Source organism: Lynx rufus, unplaced genomic scaffold (assembly GCF_022079265.1).
Source record: "Lynx rufus isolate CCGP_SWC_20201006 ecotype Redwood Valley unplaced genomic scaffold, mLynRuf1.p SCAF_3, whole genome shotgun sequence".
Lineage (NCBI taxonomy): Eukaryota > Metazoa > Chordata > Mammalia > Carnivora > Felidae > Lynx > Lynx rufus.
In genome coordinates this window covers 37,277,672-37,303,578 of record NW_025814845.1, presented here as the reverse complement: position 1 = coordinate 37,303,578, position 25,907 = coordinate 37,277,672, and the positions used below count along the sequence as shown (strand labels likewise).

The window sequence follows — 25,907 nt, the reverse complement described above, 5'->3', positions numbered from 1 at the left end:
AAAGTCTGTCGTGAACTGAGGCACCTCAGCTTTTGCTCATGTGGTCACTGTCAATGAGGTGGGCACTATCCCTCTGAAGACCAGGCAGAATGCTGGCCAAAGGTAGGGGCATTTGGACAAATTGCAGGAAGGGGCCCTGTTGGTGAGGAAACAGCACTAGGTGGGCAAGGGTGCTAAAAATAAAAATTCCTTTGGAAATTTTTCTGGACCAATTCTTATTCCCTTTCCCCAAATGACTGCTCTGGTATAGTAGAGGAGGGGACTGATACACTAGTAATAATATGTACAGCAAAGCAGAAGGTCTACCCATGCTACTCTTAACATATGCACAATATTTCAGTGTGCTGATAAGTGTATGTTGATTTTGTCTTTTTAATTAAACTCTCCCCTGCAACAGGTGAATTTCCAGTCCACCTATTTCTTGCTCTTTAACATTGTAAAAAAATCTTTGCATCTTTAGATCTCAGCTAAAACTGCCACGTTCTAAATCCCCTAAAGCCAGCCTCACATTATTTTCAAGTATTTTTACAAAGCTTATTCTTTGTGTATGTTTAATGCCTCTCTTCTACTAGACTGACAGTTCTCTAAGGGCAGGAGCCCTTATTTTGTTCACCTGGTGGCTAGCAAATCCTAAATGAGTATTAGTTGAATGAATAGCTAAATAGATAGGTCGTGGGGGTAGCGTATCTATCTTAGCCACTGCTTGCCTATTACCGTCCTCGGAGGCTGGCTGCAGCTTTAAAATATCTTTTTCTTGTTCTCAAACTGCCTTCATTTGTAGTACTAAGCACTAAGGAGGTCTGTCATGTATGTGACCAAGGTTTCATCTGTAAAATTATCCTTTGCAGAGATACATTCAGTATGTTTAAGAAGTTGATTTTTCCCATCAACCTCTTTAAGCTTTGTCTTATTTCTTTTAAATGATCTAACTAGTTGAACATACACTGGAAGTGCTAGACAATAAAAATTTCAAAAGGCTACAAATGTTTCTCTTGTAAAATTAAAGCATTTTAAGAGACTAGTGGGCGGTTGTTAAGTTGAAAAGCAAATGTGGCAAATTTTTAAAAAGGAATAACTCAGGGCATTGAAGATTACTGTGGGCCCTCTGCATATCCGAAGCACTTCAGATGTTATGAGACTTCTCACATTTTTGTGATTTCTTACATTATAAACCCTTCGTACAAAGTATATAAAAATAGATGTTTCCTGTCATGCCACCAATACCTCAAGTATTCACTCTGGTACCATTGGTAACCAGAACTGGTTGGGTTTTGGGTTTTTTTTTTTCTGGAAAGAAGTTTAAGGAATTCTTATCTGACACCAGCAATGCAAGCAGTGTTAGTTCTCAGAACACAGCTGGTGTGGAAGAGAGAGGGACACCCGTCCACACCAGCTCTCTCCAATCCACTGATTTATGTACTTTGCTTTCACAGTTCCTGCAGCACCTCCACCAGAGGGCAGAAAGTGGAAGAGAAAGGAGGGGACACAAATCCATACCAGCCTTCGGAATGCCTGTAGAACCCTTGAGGACTGAATCCAACCCTCCTTTTGGAAACGGAGTTAACTGTGGCTCAGGAAGGCCACGTGATTTGCTCAAGGTAGAGCCGGCTGAAGAATCCCCTAGGCTCTTCGTTTTCAGACTGGTGTCCCTGCAGTAATAACTTCTGATGAGGCAGTATTTCAATAAGAACACAGTCCTCAAGTTACAAGGCTTCCGAGGCATCCCAGCTCAGCACTTGTCTAGCCGTGTAACCTCGGACTGGCCACTTCATCTCCCGAAATCTTCCTCATCTCTAAAATAAACAGTAAGAGTACCTACTTCATAAAGGGGTTGATAGACCCAAAAGAGAGAATCCGTGTACAGTGCTTAGCACAAAGCTTGCCTCAGATACTAAGAGCTTAATTTTTTGAATGATGGTAAACTTGTCAGATACTGGATTTCAAATCTGATGTTTGGAACACTGATGAAATCAGCGTTTCTACTATTTTACTATATATATTTTTTACTGTTTCATTTCATTTCAGAAACAAAATACAGATTTCCCCCCAGTTGTACAAAGGTAGACAGTTTCCCTCAGCAATATTATTCAAGGAACAGGTGCCTGGTGCATACTTTGTTGACTATGCATGGCCTCCACCAGAAAAATGGAGATGGGTGTATTCCCTGACCTCATGAATCATTTTTGAAATTTCCATTAAGATCTTGACCGAAGTCGGATAAAAACTCATTTTTCAGAAAAAAATGCAATGTAGTCTCCCTGCCCCCCACACCCCCGGACAGATGACAATGTCTTGGCCTTCACATGAGAAAGGAATCTTTACCCTTGTAAATACCGGCAGTGCCCCCCTTGCTGTCTGCAGAAGAGCGGATGATAGCGAATGACAGAAAAGCAGGGTTGCCGGACCCCTCCGGGGCAGCCTGTGGATCCCTCCTTAGGAAATTGCCACCTGGGCTTATTAGGGAAGCAGCCTGAGGTTCCCCCACATGCCTGCAAAGCTCAGCAAAGTCTCAGGCAGTTTTGCAAAAGCAGTTTCTTCACCAAATATGTAACAGGAGGCAAGTTTCTATTTGTCTATGCAAATAATGCTCGCCTTCAAAACGTTACATCTTTTTTTGAGAAAACAAAGTTGGCCTTTTATTGCCAGTGCCCGCAGTTATTTCGATTTTTACTTGGCTAAGCTCTGGCTAAAAGAAAATGGTGTAGGATGTGATAAGGAGATTTTGGGGCGCTGAGAAGTAACTCTTGCTCTCAACTATTCCGTCTCCCAGGGCCCAAAATTTCAGGTCTTCTTTTCTTGCCGTCCTCGCGGGGTGTAAGTCTGGGGGGTGGGGAGCCAGCAGTCTGCTTGGCCTCCCCTTCTGCCCCTGAAGAGTAACTTCTTTGAATGCAAAAGAGGTGGGGTTGCGGAGGATCTGTCCTCAAGGGCTCGTATGGGTGGGACCCAGAGACGGCAGTGAAGGGAGGGAGTGGTCCGCGGGTGGGATCTGTGGAGCAGACAAAATGTGGGGCCCCTGTCCCTTGAAGTTCAACTTGTCTCTTCCTGAGTGAGGAGCAAGTCGTCCGTAGTACGCTCCCCCTCACCCCCAAAGGGCACAACGGGGAAAGAAAAGCGACCAGGTTAAGAGTGGGCAGAGGAAAAAGCGAGTCATGTGCTCCAGGAAACAGTCCCCAGCCCTGGCTCGGGAAGAGCGCTACCGCCCAGCCGGAGCCCCGGAGCAGGTAAGATCCACGAACTGCGCTTGCCCGCAAACAGGTCGGATGACCTCTCTGTGCAGATGAATTCGGGGTCGACCCCTCCTTCCCCTGCGTCCTCCTCCCCTCGGTGCCACCTTCCTCCCCCGCCGTCGATGAGCTCCGGCTTGCCCGGCGGCGTTGAGCTCCCAGCAACCAGTCCTCGGGGCGCACGATCCTCCACGGGTCGCCCAGCGTCCGCGACCCTCGCTAGGTCATGAGCAGACTTTCCTTCAACGTCCGAGTCGGGTCGGTCCGGAGACCCCGCTCTCCTCGGCAGGGGCGTCGGCACGTCTCCCGCAGAGTCCCTCCTCGGCCGGGCGCCCTGCACGCGGCAAGTGGACTGAGCGGCGCGCGGCCGCCGGGGGAGGCGGCAGCAGGAGCCGTCGGCACGAGCCCCTCGGGGATCCCCGGCTTCCCCTCTGCGCCAGCGCCGCGGACGCTCTGGACGCCCCGGCCCCGGAAGCACTGCGCAGCAGCCCGGCCGGCCCCAGACGTAAGCCTGCTTTCCGACTGTGCGCCTCTCGGTCTCCGTCCCTCGCAGAGCCGGGGCTCGCGCTCGCTCCCCCCGCGGACAGCCGGCCCATTCTGAGCGTTGGCTTATCGCAGAACCGGCCCCTCTTGCAGCGTGCCGCGAACTCCCGCGTCCCCTGCGCGCCGACTGTCTCTGGCGCAAGTCCGCCTGGACACAACGGGCGCCGGCTTCCGGGGGGCGCAGGCTCGGAGCTACTCTGGGTTTGGCGGGCTCCGATCCTGTCTTGGGAAGGGACCGCGCTGCCCCTACTTCGGGAGACGGAAGGGAGGGAAGGGCGTCACAGACGGTTCGCACTGGCCTGAGCCCCCAGGAACGGGGTCTGATTTGCGACCGCCCTTCTTTTTCGGGGTCAGGAGGGTCGCAGAATACGCTCACTGCCGGGCGGTGCCGGCTGCACGGAGTCGGGGACCAGTGACCGCTCTGTGCGAGCGGGGACCGAGGGGTAGGCGGGCGGGAGGAGGGTGGTGTCGTGTCGGATCCTGTGGGGACTCTGCCCCAGCTCCCGTGGCGGGCGCCCCACCCCCGGTGCCACCAGCTTGGGGCCGGTGGATGGCGGTGTAGGCGCTTTTAGCACTGCTGGTCAATCCCAGACCGAGCCCCTGGCGCTCGGAGCTGCGAGCCCGACAGGAAAGCGGCCGGGCTGGGCATTCCCAGGGAAGCTGTCCTCGCAGTTCAGAAAGTGGAGCTGTCCTCCCGCGGGGAACCTCTGAGAACAATGCGCGGCAAAGACCAAGCCTCCGACGGCTTCTGGGTACACATTTGTAGTTTTTAGGTTTTTGTCTTTGTAGAGTGGTTTGCTGGTGGAAACAGAACTCTGCGAAGAAATGCCCGACTGCTACCAGAAAGGGAGCCAAGTTCAGGATGTACTGACGAAGGCGGGATCATTATCCAAGAACACACACTTTAGCTGGCGGTGTTGAAATTAAAGATGCTGCAAAACGTTAATTTTTTGGCATGACCCGGAGAGCATGAGGAGAATTGCACCCATGCATCCCGTTTGCCCCATCACTGTCTTAGGCATTCCACTTTGCCTGGCCAAGCGGAAAATGGGGCTGCTTGGCTAAAGGAATACTGACCAGTACAGAACACTCGATCTGCAGGAAGCGCTCAAGCAACCTCCAGACTTAACCTGTTCCACAAAATCTACCCGGACCAAGTGCACACACATACATGCTTTTGTGTTTGAGACTGTTTATTGAGGGTAGGGGTGGAAAAAAAATCACAAGGGTGAAAGGTGCTGTTAGCTGGGGTGCCTCGGAGAGTAGAGTATGGGTTTTGGTGTCTAAGTTCAAATCTCTGGCTTTACCCCTTGAAAGCTACAAAGCCCTGGGTAAGTCAGATACCCCTGTTGAACCTGGATGTTCCACTTGGATCCAGCAAATGGAGATGATACTGTTGGCCATTTATAAGAACGCTGTGAGGGTTAAGGAAATAAATATGTCCCGGAAAGACTATCCATGATAGTTGTACATTCTATGAAGTCTCCCTAACCTGTTTTTACTTACAGAGCTGGTCCCATCTCAGATCCAATGAGTCTGCAGGCTTTTCTGCACAGCCAGGCTTCTGTGATTCTAAAGCCGTGCTCTCCAATAGAGTAGCTGCTGGTCACACATTGTTATTTAATTAGTGTCATTATTTAAATTCATCAAAATTAAATCAAATGAAAAATTCCATTCTTCAGTCTCACCAGACATTTTTCAAGTGTTCACTAATCCCACGTGACTAGTGGCTACCGTATTATGTTGATAGAACATCTTCAATGTGGAATGTTCTCTTGAGCTTTCTTTTACTTGAGTGATAATTTAATGAGGCTCTTGGATGATAGAGTTTTTCTGTTCAGTTGCCTCCTTTTGCTTCTTTTCTTCCCAAAGAGTGGTTTTGTATAGCTAAATCACTTCTGTTTTGTTGAGGTCTTTGACACGGGGCACTTGTTGAATGGTAAATGGCTAGACTCCTTTATAAATCAACCAACAAGTGTGAATTAGCCACAAAGTCCTTGGGCATCCCCTCTCAGCCTTGATGGTTTTTGCTAATGTATTGTTTTCCCTTCACCATGAGCCTTATGGCTGATGGTTTTCCTAGTTTTAGAGCAGAAACTCTGACATAATAGAGGAACGCTCTTCTCTCTCCCTTATGCCCTCCCATGTTGTACCATTTTTTTTACACGAATGACAGTTCTAGAATACTAGGTTCAATGTTTGCATCGAAATTTACTGGGAGTGTTTGATTTATTTAGATTTGAAACTAATACCTCCGCCTTATTCTGTAGGACCCCTTCCTGAACTCACTACCCTTTGACAGACCATATTTTACTTCTTTATTCTGATTATTTTCTGTGTCCTCCTACACTGAGAAGCTCCTACGCTGAGAAGGAAGAGATTTTTCTGTGTTTGCATTCATTGCTAGAAGAACGCCTGGTACATAGTGGGTACTTATTAATTATTTGTGAATGAACGACTGTACAGAGGTGTACTTGGAACTAGCTAGGACAGATAGATGCTGAGTTGGTTTCCAAGGGCTCTGTAACAAATAACCACAAACTGGGTGGCTTAACACAATAGAAATGTATTCGCTCACTGTTCCAAAATCAAGATGTCAGCAGGGCCATGTTCCTTGAAAGTTCTAGGGAAGAATCCTTCCTCCCCTCATCCTAGCTTCTGGTGGCTGTTGGCAATCCTTGGCTCATAGCTGTATCACCCCAGGCTCCACCTCCATAGTCCTTCTTCCCTGTGTCTCCATGTTCTTTCCTCTTTTTTTTTTTTTTTAATTTACATACAAGTTAGTTAGCATATAGTGCAACAGTGATTTCAGGAGTAGATTCCTTAATGCCCCTTACCCATTTAGCCCATCCCCCCTCCCACAACCCCTCTAGTAACCCTCTGTTTGTTCTCCATATTTAAGATTCTCTTTTGTTTTGGCCCCCTCCCTGTTTTTATATTATTTTTGTTTCCCTTCCCTTATGTTCGTCTGTTTTGTCTCTTAAAGTCCTCATATGAGAGAAGTCATATGCTTTTTGTCTTTCTCTGACTGGCTAATTTCGCTTAGCATAATACCCTCCAGTTCCATCCACGTAGTTGCAAATGGCAAGATTTCATTCTTTTTGATTGCCGAGTAATACTCCATTGTGTGTATATGTATATATATGTATATATATATATATATATATGTGTGTGTGTGTGTGTGTGTATATATATATATATATATATATATATACCACATCTTCTTTATCCATTCATCCATCAATGGACATTTGGGCTCTTTCCATACTTTGGCTATTGTTGATAGTGCTGCTATAAACATGGGGGTGCATGTGTCCCTTCAAAACAGCACACCTGTATCCCTTGGATAAATGCCTAGTAGTGCAATTGCTGGGTCGTAGGGTAGTTCTGTTTTTAGTTTTTTGAGGAACCTCCATACGGTTTTCCAGAGTGGCTGCACCAGCTTGCATTCCCACCAACAATGCAAAAGAGATCCTCTTTCTCCACATCCTCGCCAACATCTGTTGTTGCCTGAGTTGTTAATGAGCCATCCTGACAGGTGTAAGGTGGTATCTCATGGTGGTTTTGATTTGTATTTCCCTGATGATGAGTGATGTTGAGCACTTTTTCATGTGTCGGTTGGCCATCTGGATGTCTTCTCTGGAGAAGTGTCTATTCATGTCTTTTGTCCATTTCTTCACTGGATTATTTGTTTTTTGGGTGTTGAGTTTGAGAAGTTCTTTATAGATTTTGGATACTAACCCTTCATCTGATATGTCATTTGCAAATATCTTCTCCAATTCTTTCAGTTGCCTTTTAGTTTTGCTGATTGTTTCCTTTGCTGTGCAGAAGCTTTTTATTATGATGAAGTCCTAATAGTTCATTTTTGCTTTTGTTTTCCTTGCCTCCGGAGACGTGTTGAGTAAGAAGTTGCTGCGGCCAAGATCAAAGAGGTTTGTGCCTGCTGTATCCTCGAGGATTTTGATGGCTTCCTGTCTTACATTGAGGTCTTTCATCCATTTTGAGTTTGTTATTGTGTATGGTGTAAGAAAGTGGTCCAGGTTCATTCTTCTGCATGTCGCTGTCCAGTTTTCCCAGCACCACTTGCTGAAGAGACTGTCTTTATTCCATTGGATGTTCTTTCCTGCTTTGTCAAAGATTAGTTGGCCATATGTTTGTGGGTCCATTTCTGGGTTCTCTATTCTGTTCCATTGATCTGAGAGTATGTTCTTGTGCCTTTTTTTCTCTTATTATAAAAACACTGGTTATATTTGATTAAGGGCTAACCCTAATCCAGTATGACCTCACCCTAACTAATTACAAAGATGGATCTTTCTTTCTTTCTTTCTTTCTTTCTTTCTTTCTTTCTTTCTTTCTTTCTTTCTTTTTTCGTATTCTTTTTAATTCTTTAAATCCAAGTTAGCTAACCTATGGTGTAAAGACCCTATTTCTAAGTAAGCTCACATTCTGAGTTTCCAGTGGACGTGAGTTTTGGGGGACACTATTCTAGCCAGCACAGAAGCATAGATAGACAGTCTTTTCCCTGCCTGGATTCCCAACTCCCTAGAGGTTGATTTTGTTTCTGGACTTTGCTGGATCTGCTTTGTTCCAAATACAGTCCACAGCGTTTGTTATTCTTACAAAGAATCACCACACGGGTTGGGAGGTTATGTGTGCTGTCCACAGCCCCTTCCTGAGCCTGTCACTGTTCCCAGCCCTGTCCCTGGCCTCTAATATCTCTTGGCTCAGGTGGAGCCACTGTGGTCCGAGAGCACTAGCTTGTCTGCCCGCCTCATCCGTGAGCCTTTCTGCAGGGGTGTTTGCTCAGCTCTGAGCTCTGCTGAAGGGTGCCCATAAATTATGTTTTCCTCTCAGCCTGCTGGCAGTTGCCTCCATTAGCTCACCTTACAGCAGCTGTTTGAATATTCTCCTGCAGTACGTTTCTACACATCCAAGCCATCAGAGCTGGTGGTGACAAGCGACGTTTCAGTGCTCAATGCGGATCCAGGGTGGTCCTGTAGGTGATCCATCTTGCCATTCAATATCGGTGTTGAAACTCTGTCAGCAGCTCAGGAGGACATCTGTGGAGAAAGGCCAGGCAGCCAAAGGTCTGGCTTAGGAGTGGGCAGAAAATATTGGGGTGGGTGGTGAAGAACGTTTTGGTGCCACTACCTGTGCTTAGCCTGGCACCGCTGGGAGCCTTTTGGCTGAAGGGCACCTTTTATTTCCAGCAGTTGGGAGGCTTTTAAAGAAAGGTCTTTGTGCAGCTATGAAAGTGCACCTCCAAAGCCACGAAGGTCATTCTGCTAAAGTGTCACAGTAGCACCAGGAAATCTTGATTGGGGGGTCCCTGAACCCCATGGGTGGTGAAAAATCTCTATGAACAGTTCCATGTGAATTTTTCTGGCTATAATACCCTGAGAGGTTAAGAGTCTTGTGCTAGACCCAAATTGCTTCAGCTTATGAGAATCCAGCCACACAGCCTGGACAGAAGGAGGAGTAGATCCATCCATTTGCTCAACAAACACTTGTATGCCAGGCACGGTACTAGGCATTGGGATACACCAGTGAACAGAACACAAAGATTCATGCGCCTCGGGAGCTTTAGTTTTCAACTAAGCAATGGCCACTTTATCAAGAGTGCAGGGGAGAGAGCTAGCTGTTTAAGTAGTATGAATCACATTGCTGGTCATTCTACCTAGTGCCCCGGAATGAGAACCCGAGATACGAGAAGGGGATCTACTGTTAGTGTCAGAACACTGGTGCCTTTCTGTGTGTTCGTGTTGCAGGTCTACATGTGATTCTGTGCCTTCTTGTCCTCTGACCTCAAGCCAGTTCATTAATCTGGTGCTAAACTGATGAGCTTGCTCAATCTCTGAAAAAACTGACCACGTGGAATTTGTTTACAGAAGTTATATTGGTCTCCAGTGTGGCACTTCTCCTAAGGACTTTCAAGGATTACTTTGACTGCCCACGATTTTCACTTTTGTGTGCCCATTTCAGAGCCTCATCCTGAAAGCAAGATGCTCCCTGAGTTTACTTCATGTATTTCTCTGTGATCATTCAGAACAATTTTGGTCCAAGTTGAACAAAAACAGGAAATCGCAAATGGGCATTCTAGTCTTCATCTGATACTAAGTTGCTCTGAGACTTTACAGAAGTCACTTAATCTGATCCTGGTGTCCTCATGTGTAAAATGAGGTAGTTGGACTAGATGCTCTCCAAGCTTTCTCGGTCTAAAAGCTGAAGTGTTAATGTGGCAGAGAAAATGAGCAGCACATTGTACCATTTTTTTTTTTTCTTTCCTTCCTCTCTTTCCAACCTTTGAGAAGTGCTGTCTGGGGAAGAAGCATCCTAGCAGATCTTAACGTCTGCTTCCCTCTTTGTGGCTCTTTTTGCTGATTCTTCTTATGGTGACCATCTGCCAAAGTGCAGAATTGCCTGTTCAACCCCAAGGAAGACTGATCAGGGAAATCCGATCACCAGAGTTCCAATCTGTCTGGGATATCTTTTCTGGCCAGAAGTCAGAGCTGAGCATTTCACCAATGCATGTGGCTTGCGGGTGGTGGAAAGTGGGGCGAGACAGTCTTGGGTGTTGGGGTCTTCCAACAGATGACCCGGGACCAAGTTGGGAGCCAGGTGTGCCTCTGGGTGTAGCTGAGGAGCAGTTTGACACAGGAGAAAAATCATCTTCCTTAAATGGCTAGGTAGGACATGCACCCCTCTGTATTCAGTTAAGAAATAATAATAATAATAATAATAATAATAATAAAGTGTTCAGAGTAGCAAAAAGGAGTAATTTTTTTTTTTTGAAAAAAGGAAGAATTGTTGGATCTCTGAAAGTTAGGAAGCTTGGTTGTAAAATAACTCAGGAAGTAGAGTGAACCTGATTAAACTGTTCAACCCAAGCCCGGAAATAGGCTCAGGGCAGCCCTGGGTGCTCATGCTTGCAGACCTGGGTCAGACTCTTGCTCGTCACTTAGGAGCTGGTTGTGCCTCCAGCAAGTATGTTTTCCTTAGGCTCAGTTTCTTTCTCTGAAAAATGGGAACAAGGTCCCTCTCACAGGATTATGATGGAGGATTCAGTGAAATAATGCTTTGTGGAGGTGCTTTGTAAGAACACAAGTTGCTAGAGATATATATGTCTCTATATATACCTAGATATATATAGATATATATATATTTTTTTTTTCAGTTACTGTTTTTTAGTTACTGTTGTGCATGTCCCTAGATGATATCCGTCTTGATTTGAAATCTCAATTCTGTGTTCAGTTGCTCTTCCTAGAGAAGGTTGAAAGAAGAAATGTTGCTCTCTACATCTGGGCTCCCTTCTAAGTATGAGTATGACAAAAATAAAGCAATTGCAATTTACCACTACCTTGCTTCCTTTGCGGTCTATAGCAACACTGTCCCTTAGAAATACAATGTCGGCCACATGTGTAATTTAAAACCGTCTAGTAGCTACTTTTGAAAAAGCAAAAAGAAACAGATTAATTTTAATAATGTATTTTATTTAACTCACTGTATCTGGAATTTTATAATTTTAACATGGAATCAATATAAAAATTATTAATGAAATCTATTCCTTTTTTTTTTTTTTTGAGCGGGGCAGGGGAAGAGAGAGAGAGAATCTTAAGCATGCTCCAAGTTCTGTGCAGCGCCTGATGCCAGGCTTGATCCCACACCTCTGGGATCATGACCTGAGTCCATACCAAGAGTCAGATGCTCAACCGACTGGGCCAACCAGGCGCCCCTATATTACTTTTTGTTTATAACAAGCCTTCAAATTTCAATAGTCTTACAGCACATCCCAATTCAGATGGGTCACATTTCAAATGCTCAATAACCACATGTGGCTAGGGGCTAGTGTTTGGATAGTAGAGAATCATATGGAGTATGATAGGTTGAATAGTGCCCCCCCCCATCCACGTCTTAATCCCTGGGATCTGTGAATACCACCTTATATGGCACCAGGGACTTTGCAGATGTGATTCGTTAAGATTCTGAGATGGGGAGATTATCCTGGATTATCTGGGAGGACCTGCTGTAATCAACAAGTTCTTGGACAGGAGGGTCCATCAGAAGAGGAAGCAATGAGATGGTGGATGTGGAGATTGGAGAGAGGTGCTTTAAAGATGCAGGAAGGCCTACCAGCCATGCCCTACAAGACAGGGAGCCACTAAAAGCTGAAAAAGGCAAGGAAACAGATTCTCCCCCAAGAGCCTTCCATAGGAAGTGGCTCTGATAACACCTTGACTTTGGCCCAGTGAAACTGCAGACTTCCGACCTCCAGATTTATAGGGAAATAAGTTTGTGTTGTTGTAAGCCACTGTGGTAGTTTGTTACAGCAGCCATAGGAAACGAATTCCTTACTAGTAGCCTAACAGTAACATCATTTCTAAGACCGCTTTGAGAACGGCTACATCACCTTACACAATTAGAATTACTGGCTTCATCGCAGCCCAGTCTAGGGTACCTATGCACAGTCATTCATTCTTAGGGTTTGCATGCGTCATGGCCATTCTCCCCGAGCAGTGGGGTCTGTTTCTGACTCTGACTCGGTTGCAGCCCTTGATGGCAAAACTCAGTTGATGTCTTGTCATTGTCCTTGAGAATGAACAGCGGAGAGAGGTTTTTCACATTAGGGTATACAGTACACAGGAGGAAAAAAGGTGTTCAAAAAAAGTTATTAGCTCTCTCTACCATTCGCTCAATGTTTTCCTACATCTAAAAATGTACAAAGAATTACTGTCTCTTAGTTTGCAAAAATGTACTGCCATGTGGATTTGGTATGAGTAAAGGTTTACTCTTTATTTTTTTTATTTTTATTTTTTTAACGTTTATTTATTTTTGAGACAGAGAGAGACAGAGCATGAATGGGGGACGGTCAGAGAGAGGGAGACACAGAATCTGAAACAGGCTCCAGGCTCTGAGCAGTCAGCACAGAGCCCGTCGCGGGGCTCGAACTCACGGACCGCGAGATCATGACCTGAGCGGAAGGTGGCGCTTAACCGATTGAGCCACCCAGGCGCCCCTAAAGGTTTACTCTTATGACCTTTTATCTCTGAATGTTAATGAATGTGATTGGACCACTGCTTCTCAGCAGCATGGGAATTATCCAGAGGGCCTGATATAACCTGGGTCGCTGGGTCCCACTGCCACAATTTCCAATGTAGTAGATCTGGGGTGGGGCCCCAGGATTTGCATTGCCAACAAGTTCCAGGTGATGCAGATGCGGCAGGTGGGCTGCAGAGGTGAGTAGGTGGGCGCTGGGAGAGCCCCTGGGAATACTCTGCCTGCAGGAGGACGTCCCAGGCCTGGCTTCCGTGGGGAGGGTGCAGCACTATTGCTGGGAAGGCCCCCAGGCCGGCCTGCCCAACCCCCGCCAGAGTAGACACGGAATCTTCTTCCAACAATAAGCTCCGTGGCGGCTGTTGCTAAGGAACCTCAAAGTCGGAATCCCTCATCTTGCGTCTTGCGTGGCTCTTTTGTGTCTCCCTCCCTGAGGTCAAAAGTAGATGACAATCCTGACATCCCCAAGTCTCAGCTAAAAATACCTCCTTTGCCACACAGGCCTGAGCTGACTTCTCAGATTTCCCAGCTGGAGTGAATCGCCCAGCCCTGGGGCTGCCCCAGTGGAAAGGCTATAAGCAGAAAATACCAGGTTAAAAATAGCCCTGGGGAGGCCCCACAAAGCTCTCACACCCAGCTGCTCCCTCCAGGTGACCAGTTCCAGGCAAGGGGGCAGGTAGAAGAATTAAGCCAAGAATGACTGAAGCCCAGTGTCATTGTGTAGAAGAGTTAGGGCAAATTTTAGAGACTAGCTCCCTCTCTTCTGATGTGTGTGTGTGTGTGTTTAATGTAAATTCTAGACTTGGTAACTATGGTCCTCAACCTGGCCTGTGGTGATTTTTATGCTGCCTTCTTCTGCATAAGAATAAAGCTGAGGGGCACCTGGGTGGCTCAGTTGGTTAAGCGCCACCTTCCGCTCAGGTCATGATCTCACGGTTCATGATTTTGAGCCCCACATCAGGCTCTGTGCTGACAGCTCGGAGCCTGGAGCCTGCTTCAAATTCTGTGTCTCCCTCTCTCTCTGCCCCTCCCCCCACTGACACTTTGTCTCTCTCAAAATGAATAAACATTAAAAAAAAAAAAAGAATAAAGCTGAGCTTCCCACTCTGAAATTAAAATAGAGGTGAGCCTTTCCGAAGGTGTCCTTGGTGAGAAAGTCAAGTGGACCCTTGGAAGGACCTGTGAGAGCTGATTTATGTGCCAAGGTCAGCAGACTGCATCATCTTGTGACCACCTCAGCTTGCCTGCTTGGCTCCCTCCTGATCGCACTGACCCTTTCGTCTGGATTGTTTTGACTTTACCTCTATCAGCTCAATGTCAGTAAGAGAAACAAAAATTCTCCCTAGGTAAGGGATAAATATTCCTAACTAACAATATTCTCCAATCATTTTGTGTCAGAAACTCCTAAAAGCAGGCAACTCTCTCCCTTTCTTCCTTGAAGAGAGTTTTCCCAACAGGTGAAAAAATATCTTCGTTCCAGAAAAATTATTTATTCCCCCTAATGGAAGTAAGCAAAACTCATGGGATAGCTACTGTAATTTTTATTAGAACAAATTTGTAATTAAAACAAAATTTCTTTAAATTGTTTATTGCTTTTTTAATTTTTAAAAGCAGGCTTTTCTTTTTAAAAAGTTTGTTGTTTCTCCACTCACATTTCTCAAAGACAAAGGAAAAATGTAATAAATTATCCAATTTGGCCTTTCCCTCCTTTATGGAGTGCTGGATGTTCTGCCCTGTGGCTGGGAAATTGGTCAGGTCGGGTAGGAAGCAGTGAACACAGAGCTTCAGTGGTGGTCTGGCTGCTGGAGCATAAAACGGGACACACACAATGCATACACTCATGACCTCCTGACTGACAGGTAGGGGAGAAGGTTGGAGGATCTAGATCTTGTCCTTTTATTCCTCTTTTGTGTATGTTTCAGTGAGAAGCCAGTGAACAGAGGAAGAACCTGATTGCCCCCTGTAGATTTCAGACCTTTGTTTGGATCTCCCTTTTCTTGCCCCTTAGTGATCAAGTCCTGAATCTGTTTTATGGGTAGAGAAAAGCAAGCTCTCTGGTCCCAGGAGGGGCAGTGCAGTGTCCAAGACCTGGCTGTGGAGGGGTGCCCTGTGGGGTGTAGGGGAAAGGAGGGCCTGTGTGGGGTTGGCGTGGGTTGAGGGTCAGAGCTCGAGTGGGATGAAGGTCCAAGCGTGGGGCAGCCGAGGCAGGGCATCAGAGCTTGGACAATGTGAGCATGGCATCCATACGACATGGGGCCGGGACACTCCTTGTAGACTGCAGGACTGATCAAATAATTACACATATTAAGAATAAGACACATTCTTGCTATTGGAAAAAGGAGTTAAAGACAGAGAGAGGCAGAAAGTTAAATCTAGAACCCTGTGATATGGGATTGGAATTGGAGATACTTGTGTAAATGTATGTTTCAACATATAAAATTAGATAAATATAGAAGTAATGTGTGTGGATATGTGGATACACGAGTGCACATGCCGTATAAATACATTTTCCCCTCTAGCTCTGTCTGCTGAAAGAGACTGGGCACAGCAACAACCTAAGAGTGATGAGCACACCCTGTGAGTTCCAAGGGACAGCCAGAGCTAGGTTTAAAATACCATTTGTTACCAAAAGGAACCAAGGTTCTTGGAGAAATGATTGATTCCAAGGGTGAAGTAAGAAAAGAGGCTAAAACATCTTGTTCCAGAAAGCAAGGAAGGGCTCAAAGAATGATGGGTGCATGTTAAAAGGACACTGAAAGCAGACTGACGTGGCTCCCACTGACCAAATGGGGGGCAATTTAGCATGAAATAAATAATGGTGGTAACAGATTATAAACCATTCAATAAAATAGGAAACCAAGAGTTCATGCACATGTCAATAAAAGAATAAACTGAAAATTTGAAGGGATGAGATAGTTTCATAATTTCAATACCTCACCACAAAAAGCTTCTTGATTACACAAATGAGATGGGGAGGAGGGGGGTAATATTCTAGCAGGGAGGCGTGGCACATACCATGTGATTGATGTAATTGTACCAGTAGAGAAATACATTGATAGGATTCCCATGAGAAGAATATAGTATCACTTTTGTGATATTTCTTTTTTTTTTAAGTTTATTTTTATTTATTTTGAGAGAGAGAGAAAGAGAGGGAGGGAGCAGGAGAAGAGCAGAGCAAGAGGGAGAGAGAGAATCCCAAGCAGGCTCCATGCTGTCAGCACAGAGCCTGACACAGGCTCCATCCTGCAAACTGTGAGATCTTGACCTGAGTGGAAATCAAGAGTCTGATGCTTAACTGACTGAGCCACCCAGGCACTCCACTTGTGATATTTCTGCCACAGATATCTAAATTTAATCCTAAACCACAGCTAAACATCCCACAGAATAACTGGTCTGTAATTCCCCAAAGCGTCAAAGTCATGGAAGTCAAAGGAAGACTGAAGGAGACCAAAGAAACATGAAAACTGGGGCACCTGGGTGGTTCAGTCAGTTAGATTTTCTCTCTGTTTGTCCCTCTCCTGATTGTTCTCTCTCAAAACAAAACAAAACAAAACAAAACAAAAGCTAAGTGTAATATCTGATTCTAAATTAGACTTTTTGGGTGTAAGGGGTATTATTGAGACTTTTGGCAAAACTTGAGCGAATTCTGGGAATTAGATGGTAGCAATGTTCTAGTTTTGATGGTTGTACTGTGGTTATATAGGAGAATGTCCTTGTTTGTAGGAAATACCCACTAACATGTTCCAGAGTGATAGGGCATCTGGTTAGCAACCTATGAAATGGTTCAGAAAAATCGTTGTTTTGTACTTCTACCTTTTCTATAAATAGGTGGTTGTTTTGAATTTTTAAAAAAGGAGAAAAAGGTAAATGAGTTTCATTTGATAATTTTAAGAGATTTTAAAACTTTTTATGTTTGTCTCTACACTAAGTTTATTTATAATCATGGCAACTTATTTATTTTTTTGGAAAGCAGTAAACAAAAAGTATACTGTTAATACGCAATTTAATCTTATATTTCCAAAAGGAGAATTTCTTCTAACTTCTTCATATGAAAACAGGATTATTTATAATCACTTAGTTCACAATCATATTTTTAATTTTTTTTGTAGAAGATAAGAGTCAATGCACCAAGTTTATGTAATTATTAAACATTGAAAGATATCTTTTTCGTATTAGTTTAGTCTCTTAATTTGGATTCAGGGGTTTGCCTTCTCATAAGCAAATTAGATACATCCAGTAGATACATACTATGCATTTTAAAACATTTATCATTTATACATTTGGTTTTGTCTCAAGGTGTAGAAAACTTTGGCACTGGCAAAAAAAAAACAAACTCAGGAGAGTTAACAGATGTTATTCTTTGCAAAATACTATATTATCATTTTTAAAAATTTCCCTTTCACCTATTTGCCCATCCACCCCCATCCACCTCCCTTCTGGTAACCACCAGTTTGTCCTCTGTATTTAAGTCCGTTTGTTCATTTGTTTTGTTTTTTAGATTCCACATATAAGTGAAATCATATGGCATTGGTCTTCTCTGTCTGACTTATTTCACTTAGCATAATAGCCTCTAGATCCATCCATGTTGTCACAAATAGCAAGATCTTTATTCTTTTTTATGGCTGAGTTTTCCACTGTACATATGCACCACATCTTTTTTATCCACTCATCTATTGACAGACACTTGAGTTGCTTCCATATTTTGGCTATTATAAATAATGCTGCAATAAACATAGAGGTTCATTTTTCTTTTCAAATTAGTGTTTTCATTTTCTTTAGGAAATTGCCCCAAAGTGGAATTACTGGATAATATGGTATTTCTATTTTTAATTTTTAAAAATTTTTTTTTCCAACGTTTTTATTTATTTTTGGGACAGAGAGAGACAGAGCATGAACGGGGGAGGGGCAGAGAGAGAGGGAGACACAGAATCGGAAACAGGCTCCAGGCTCTGAGCCATCAGCCCAGAGCCTGACGCGGGGCTCGAACTCATGGACCGCGAGATCGTGACCTGGCTGAAGTCGGACGCTTAACCGACTGCGCCACCCAGGCGCCCCTCTATTTTTAATTTTTGAGGAATCTCCATACTGCTTTCTACTGGGGTTGCATGAATTTATATTCCCACCAAGAGTGCACAGATTCCTTTTTCTCCACATCCTCACCAACACTTGTTATTTCTTGTCATTTTATACTAGCCATTCTCACAGGTATAAGATGATATCTTATTGCAGTTTTGATTTGCATTTCCCTAATGATTAGTGATGTCAATCATCTTTTCATGTGTCTGTTGGATATCTGTATGTCTTCTTTGGAAAAATGTGTATTCAGGTCCTCTGCCCATGCTTTAATTGGATTATTGGGGGGGGGGTTGGCATTCAGTTGTATAACTTCTTTATATATTTTGGATATTAGTCCCTTATTGGATATATCATTTGCAAATATCTTCTCTCTTCTGTAGGCTGCCTCTTTGGTTTGTTGATAGTTTCCTTTGCTATGCAAAACATTTTTATTTTGGTGTAGTCCCAACAGTTTAATTTTGCTTTTGCTTTTGAGACATATTTTTAAAAATGTTGTTAAAGCTGATGTCAAAGACATTATTGCCTATGTTTTCTTTTAGGAGTTTTATGGTTTAAGGTCTCACATTTAGGTCTTTCATTCATTTTTAGTTCACTTTTGTGTATGGTATAAGAAGGTGGTTTAAGAATGTGGTTTTCATTCTTTTGCATGTAGCTATCTGATTTTCCCAACACCATTTATTGAGAAGACTTTTTCTTAATGTATATTCTTGCCTGTTTTGTCATAGATTAATTGACGATATCAATGTGGGCTTATTTCTGGGCTCTCCAATTTGTTCCATTGATCTATGTGTCTGTCTTTGTGCCAGAACCATACTGTTTTGATTACTATAGGTTTCTAGTATATCTTGAAATCTGGGATTGGGATACCTCCAGCCTTGTTCTTCTTTCTCAAGATTGCTGTGGCTATTCCAGGTCTTTTGTGGTCCCCTACAAATTTTAGGATTATTTTAGCTCTGTGAAAATGCACTTGGTTTTTTGGTAGGGATTGCACTGAATCTGTAAATTGCTTTGGGTAGTACGGACATGTTAGCAATACTAATTCTTCCAATCCATGAGAATGGTATATCTTTACATTTGTTTGTGTCATCTTTAATTTATTTCATCAATGTGTTACTGTTTTCAGAATATACGTCTTTTACTTACTTGGCTAAATTTATTCCTAGGTATTTTATTTATTTATTTTTGGTATAATCATAAACTGATTTTTATTTATTTATTTATTAAAAAATTTTTTTAACGTTTATTTATTTTTGAGAAGAGAGAGACAGAGCATGAGCGGGGCCGGAGAGAGAAAGAGGGAGACACAGAATCTGAACAGGCTCCAGGCTCTGAGCTGTCAACATAGAGCCCGACATGGGGCTTGAACTCACGGAATGTGAGATCATGACCTGAGCTGAAGTCAGACGCTTAACCGACTAAGCCACCCAGGTGCCCCTAAACTGATTTTTAAAATGTTCTATTCCTTGGGAATACTAACTGTAAAGACATTAAAACGGTATTTAAAAATATGATGGATGGGGGGATGCCTGGGTGGCTCAGTCGGTTAAGCATCTGACTTCAGCTCAGGTCATGATCTCACGGTTGGTGAGTTTGAGCCCTGCATCGGGCTCTGTGCTGATAGCTCAGAGCTGGAGCCTGCTTCAGATTCTGTGTCCCCCTCTCTCTCTGCCCCTCCCCTGCTCATGCCCTGTCTCTCTTTGTCTCAAAAATGAATAAAAACATTTTAAAAAAATTAAAAAAAATATGACAGATGGGCTGATGAGGCTTATAGTCTGAAAAGTCTTCTTTTAATCATCAGCCTCTTATAATTTTAGGAAATGTTATACAATTCTTAATACTTTGGACTCTGATCATAAATATTAAACAGCACAGTTTATGTTGTAAATATGATTAACATAGGGGCTATTCGGTGGCTCAGTCAGTTGGGCGTCGAACTTCGGCTCAGGTCATGATCTCATAGTTCATGGGTTCAAGCCCTGTGTTGGGCTCTGGACTGACAGCTTAGAGCCTTGAGCCTCTTCAGATTCTGTGTCTCCCTCTCTCTCTGCCCCTCCCTGCTTGTGCTCTGTCTCTCTCTGTCTCTCAGAGATAAATAAACATTAAAAAAAATTTAAAAAATAAATGTGATTAACATATTAAAAACATTTGAAACCCTCATTGGAAAGAAATTGGGAAGCTAAATTATTTAATTATGGATGAAATAATTCTAGTAATTCAGTTTTGAGTGCTAATAAGCAAGTATTCATTAGAAGTCCTTGTCACTGAAGTATTTTCAATATTAGACTATTCCCTGTTGTAGTTAAAACAACATGTTAAGTTTTAATGAAAAAGTGGTAATTAGTTTTGTATGTTCCTTTTTCACGTTACCACATATTATTTACCCAGTAGTTACTCTGTATAGCACTTAATGCAATTATAATTAAATGAATATTTGAATAACTATATACTCTCTTTCTCCTCTGACAGATTGTGTGTTTCATGAATATCGTTTTCAGTAGCCACTTGACATAGATGTACAATCTTGAAAGCATGGTTTCCAAATTGTTCTTGCAGTGAACTGTCTACTGGCAGCTTTAAGAAGCCAGTTTTCAGTAATTTCTCCAATTCTTTCCTCCTTGGGGGCAATCAATTTATTTGTTCTTTGAGATTTTTGCCTTGCCCCTCCTTCTCTGTTTGACTTCTTTGGGTTCCAGCCATGTATTATTGTCTAATAACTGCCAAAACTATCTTCCCTCTTCTAATAGCCTCCCTAAGAGTAGTAGACCTGGGTGAAACTTTGCCATTCTCTATCTAGACCTTCAGAGTCATGTTTTCTTCTTCCTAACTGCTCAGCCTGTTGGCTCAAGGCTCAGCCTTTCTCTTAAGGAAATCTCTTTCTTCCTCTAGCTTCATTAGTTTGTTGTTAGGGAAGTAAGACTGAAGTGTGTTTTTTAAACCATTCCACATCTCCTTTGACTCTCTGAGTTAAGTTGATTTTGTCAAGACAGATTGCTCAATGCACAGGCCTGTTAAAATGTCTTTTTAGGATTGCATTTACAAAAATTTTATTGAGTTGTGTTCCTAGTTCACCTTAGGAAGATGAAATACAAAATGATAAAGCTGTCTATTCCTCTTTGTTTTGAAACAAAATCTGCCACCTTTCCCTGACAGAATCCATGAATTAGTCTCTAAAATCTAAAGCCAGGGCTAGAGGTTATTTAATTAACAAATCCAGAGTGAATTAGGACCATGTGGTGGAGGATGGCTAAAACTTGTGAACAAGCCCCATGCATTTGGGTACCTCCACTTGTTGGTTTATTTCCATGGATCTGACTATAATTTAAAACAACATCATGAGAAATGGCATCTGGGGAAGCCTTCCTTCCATATCTGTTCTAAGACTGACACAAATAGTCAAAACTAGAAGTACACATCTACTCCTGGAAAGCCAAAGGATCTCAGTTGCTTTGTAGTTTCTCAGAAGCACATTTGGATCTGCTCACCTCTAGGACTACAAAGGCTTGGTCCTACCTCTTCCTCATTGGAAACATTGGACCAAGCTACACCTGGGTAGCCTGGGGGCAGAGCCTGCAAAGATGGTCCAAAGTCTAAAATCCTTCATGGCTCATACTTGGTATGGATCCACCAGAGCTTAAAACCTCATGCCCTGTCTACCCAAGAAGTAATCACTCCATGTATATTTCCCCCCAGTACAACTCCCTCTTACTCAGTATTCCTAGTTTAATGTAGTAGATGTTAGGTTTCGAAGGACCTAATAAATTATGCCTCTCTTCTTTAATTAATTAATGTTGACATTAAGAATCTATGTGTGTGTGTGTGTGTGTGTGTGTGTGTGTGTGTGTGTGTGTTTTATATGCCAAGTACGGTGATGGTCACAATGAAATGATAAAATGTTTGATCTCGAAAAGTGTACCATCTCTCTGTGGACAAAAAGGTATAAATGCTCATCATTTACCTGAAGGCATTAACTCTCAGTGCTAGTTAATGCCTATAGAATGTGGGAGAAATTTGCTAACCTAGGACTTTGCCTTGCATCCAGAGCATAGAGCTTACCGTGCAATATGTGTTCAATAGATGCCGGTTGAACAGCCCCAAATGTTTCTTAACCAGAAAACATAGTACCCTGGGAACACTTAGAAATAATGGAGGATGTGCTGTTGGTCACAATGCCTGGGCAGGGTGAGGAGAATTACTGCTGGCATTTATTAGGTGGTGGCCAGGGATGCCAAATGTCCTGAAATATGTGTGAGAGTCCCATCAGTGAAAAATTGCCCTGCAAAAATATCAATTATGTTGATTTCCCTTGGCTTCCCTCCTCCCTCAACCAACACACACATGCTCCTAGCCCCATCAGAATGAAGGCTGGAGAAATACTGTTGTTTAATCTTGGGGCAAAAGTGAAAACTTACATATTTTTAAAAACATAGCAGTGTGGACTGACTGTGCCCTAGTTCACTTCGCCTTTATGGTTGACTTACTGTCCTTTCTGCATAGTTTTACTGCCGGATCATGGGCTATTGAAGTTACTCATTAAGGTGTGCATCTCCTGGGAGGTAGACTGTCAACTCCCGGAGGGCAGGGGCTATGTCTTTCTCACCTTTGTATCCTTAGAGCTCAGCTGCACAGAGAATAGGCTAAATAAGCATGAGTGGAACAAGCCAAATTAATGTTTTAGCATGTAGCATAGACATGTTTTGTAATGGAACACAAGACAGGACTTCTGAATTTTCCAACTAAAATATTCATGAAATATAGCAAAACAAATGATGACTGTGAAGTTTGGAATACACCCCTTTGCTACAGGTATTCAGAAAGAAATTGCTGCTTCATCTAACACATAAAATCCTAACTTGTACTTTTTTTTTTTTTTTTTTTTTTGCTGCAAGATCCCTTTCAGGTAGGTTCAGTAGGTTAACTGTTTTCGACATCTGTTTATGTTTTACTTTGCATTGAAATGCCTGAAATGGATTGTTGTAGAGCATAAAATCCATTTTGTCTTGTATGCATTCCCTGATTATTTTCAGCTGTAGGGAGTCAATATTTTAGTTCTGTACTCACTTTCCCAATCTGTTTGAATTTTTTAAAGTCACAACATTTCCATTGTTATAGGATCAGCAAGTCAATTAGGTCTCAAATTTGCACGAAGTCAACAGCTTCCTTAGTGCTCCATGAAAAATAGGTTTGGCTTCATTTGACAATATGTTAGGCTCCTCTGGATTTTGCTGTAGCATCCTTAGAAATATAGTAACTTATAGTCAGGATGTGAAATTTAAAACATTTTAATGAATGGATGTCAAATATTTAATTTCCTGAGGGACAGATAACCCAACCCTCTTCCCCCTTTCCCGCTCCCCCCCTCCCCAGCCTCCATTGTTTCCAAAGAAACATACTGAAAAGGCTTTAAGACTCTGTAATACATGCAGAAAGACTTCTGATATTGTGTCTACTTTAAAAGGAATCTTTTATTACTTTACGATTTGTGGCTGTCATAAAATGGTAACATCAACATGTTTGAGATTGGGGGCAAAGTCATCTCACAACAAGGACGCAGGGCCCCATTTATCTATCTTGTCTAGATGGGGAGTTGCCTGCTGTTTCGTTCTGAGATCATCTTCTGTAACTGTAACAGAAATATGACCCTCCCACCTTGCTCTGAAGAAAATGAGGTTTACCTTAAAAGATTTTCCTGTTGCCCCTGAAGACATCGCCTCACTTGAATAAAGATTATTATAACTTTCCCCCAGAGACTGAATTGAACAAACTCAACACAATGTGTTGGAGAGAAATCAAGGCTCTTAGAGCTTTTTGAACTTGAAAGAGACATTGTTATTCTTCTTTTCTTTTGCTTTACCAATTTCATTTTATTTTTGGAATATTTGTGGTTGGCACCAGACATTTATTTTTCAACCCTTACTTTACACATATGGAAATATGGTTAGGACACGGTGATGGCTTATTAAGGTCACCTAGATTGTCAGTGGTGGAGACAATATTGTACAAGTTGTCTCTGAAACATTCCAATCTTCCCTCTCATATTTCAGACTTCGGCTAAACAATGCTACCCTCAAAACAGAAACAATGAAGTGATATGCTGCCTGGGTACTGGATTATTATTATTAGTCTCCTCAGCAGGAAAAATATTTGTCGGTATTTAGTGTCTGTATTGAGCATCCCTTCTGGGATGTGGGGATATGGAACTTGCGTTGGGGGTACTATCTGGTGCTGCTGTTAAGTTAATTTTCAAAGGAGAAAATGTGAGCCTGGTTGCCTTGCAGAACCATGTGTTCTGGTGTGAACTGAGTAATTTCATTTCGAGAGAGCTCATGAGTTCTTTGAACTTTTTATGCTTCAATTAAATACCAGAAAATGGGATGAAAAGACTTACTGAAAACCAGATGCTTGTTTTTCATGCCTCTTGGAATATTAAAAACAAACATCACAACAAAAGACATTTGGGTTTGGCATAATTCACTGATGGATGATTTTGGAGGCATTTTGCTTAGTGGTAGAGTGGGAGCTAATATTTGAAGAATTAACAGATGTCTGGTCTGAGTGTATCTAAATCACTAATCTCTTATTCAATAAATCTACTTTTAATTCATATAGGGAACGCTTCCACAGCTCATTGAGACCAGAGCGGAGAAAGCATCTAGCGCTGGCAGGTTTTCTTCTCAAATATGGGGTAACAGTTGGCTTGTTTTTTGTCAGTGGATAGACAGTGGAAGGGGATTGGAGAAGCTCTTTCTTGGGTACTGAAAGCACGTTTCAAATCACATTTTGGAGTGATGGTCGTACAGGACCATGTTCCATGCTGAATATCGAGCAGCAAGTGGAGTCTTGGGTGTCTGCATGTTTTCGGGACTGTAATTACATTAACACGTGATAGCATAATATTCCCACAGCGTTTAAGGGAGCCTCTACGTCCTGTTCAGGCCACAGCAGGCAGAGTGACCTTGTCCTTCTTGCAGGCTGCTCCCTGCATCACGGAAGCAGCAGAGTACAGAATATATTGACAGTTTATCAGCTTTCTGCCCAGCAGGCTAAGGTGCTAGGTTGGTCTCGAGCCAACACATAGTTTGGCGGTGGGATGAAATTGTTCTTGTGAATTGTTTCTAACACTGTAAGCAAATCTTGTTTGGTAGGACAGATGGGTATTGGATTCTGCCATAGTTTTGCATAAAATCCCATCCACCAAAATGTGTGCTGTCATTTTGGCTTAGGAATGTTTTTGATATTTGACTTGCTCGTATCATAAACCGCGAAGCGATACATAGAATTTTACTAGATCTATGAGTTAGGATAACTTGTGGGTAGTAGGTAGGAATATTTGTACATGGCTAAAATTAACAGGCTATTGACTAACCAGCCCATCTTAACTAAGTCTACATAATTTCATAATTGTATTTAAGAATATAATCATTTTGGGGCACCTGGGTGGCTCCAGTTGGTTAAGCACTCGACTTCGGCTCAGGTTGTGATCTCATGGTTTGTGGGTTCGAGCCCCATGTCCAGCTCTGTGCTGACAGTTCAGAGCCTGGAGCCTGCTTCCGATTCTGTGTCTCTGTCTCTGCCCTTCCCCTGCTCATGCTCTGTCTCTCTGTCTCTCTGTCTCTCTCTCAAAAATAAAAAGTACACATTAAAAAATATATAGTCATTTTGATTTTTAAGAAAATCCATAGTATAGTATCATGTTATAAAGGTAGAATTAACCTCCACATTTCAAAATACTCTGTTAATCTGGAACAGTTTGTATACTACCTCAAGTTTGTCTAATCTTTGGTTGTAATTTAAGCAAATCCTATTTGAAATAAAAATAATCTACATATCTCTACATATGATATTGTACCTTAAGAAGTAGCAAGCTGATACTAGTCTTTTATAAACAGTGTCTTTGGGTGTGCATACCACTTTTGGAGCTATTGTAGGCCAAGGATAGCATATGTTTGGCAAAACCTTGGAATGGTCAGGAAATAGGGTTTTTGTTGTTGTTGTTGTTAATTAGTTTTTTCACGT

The 25,907-nt window shown here is 42.8% G+C and overlaps 1 protein-coding gene across 1 annotated transcript in view; it reads left to right on the top strand.

The window, feature by feature from the left end:
• The first annotated feature begins 3,136 nt into the window (after window positions 1–3,136).
• The window catches only part of CORIN (corin, serine peptidase), a 256,772-nt gene continuing 234,001 nt past the window's right edge, over window positions 3,137–25,907 (top strand). Inside the window, exon 1 of the mRNA XM_047090824.1 lies at window positions 3,137–3,221. Coding sequence (XP_046946780.1) covers window positions 3,150–3,221 — 72 coding nt within the window. The 5' untranslated portion in view covers window positions 3,137–3,149. The remainder of the gene's footprint in view (window positions 3,222–25,907) is intronic.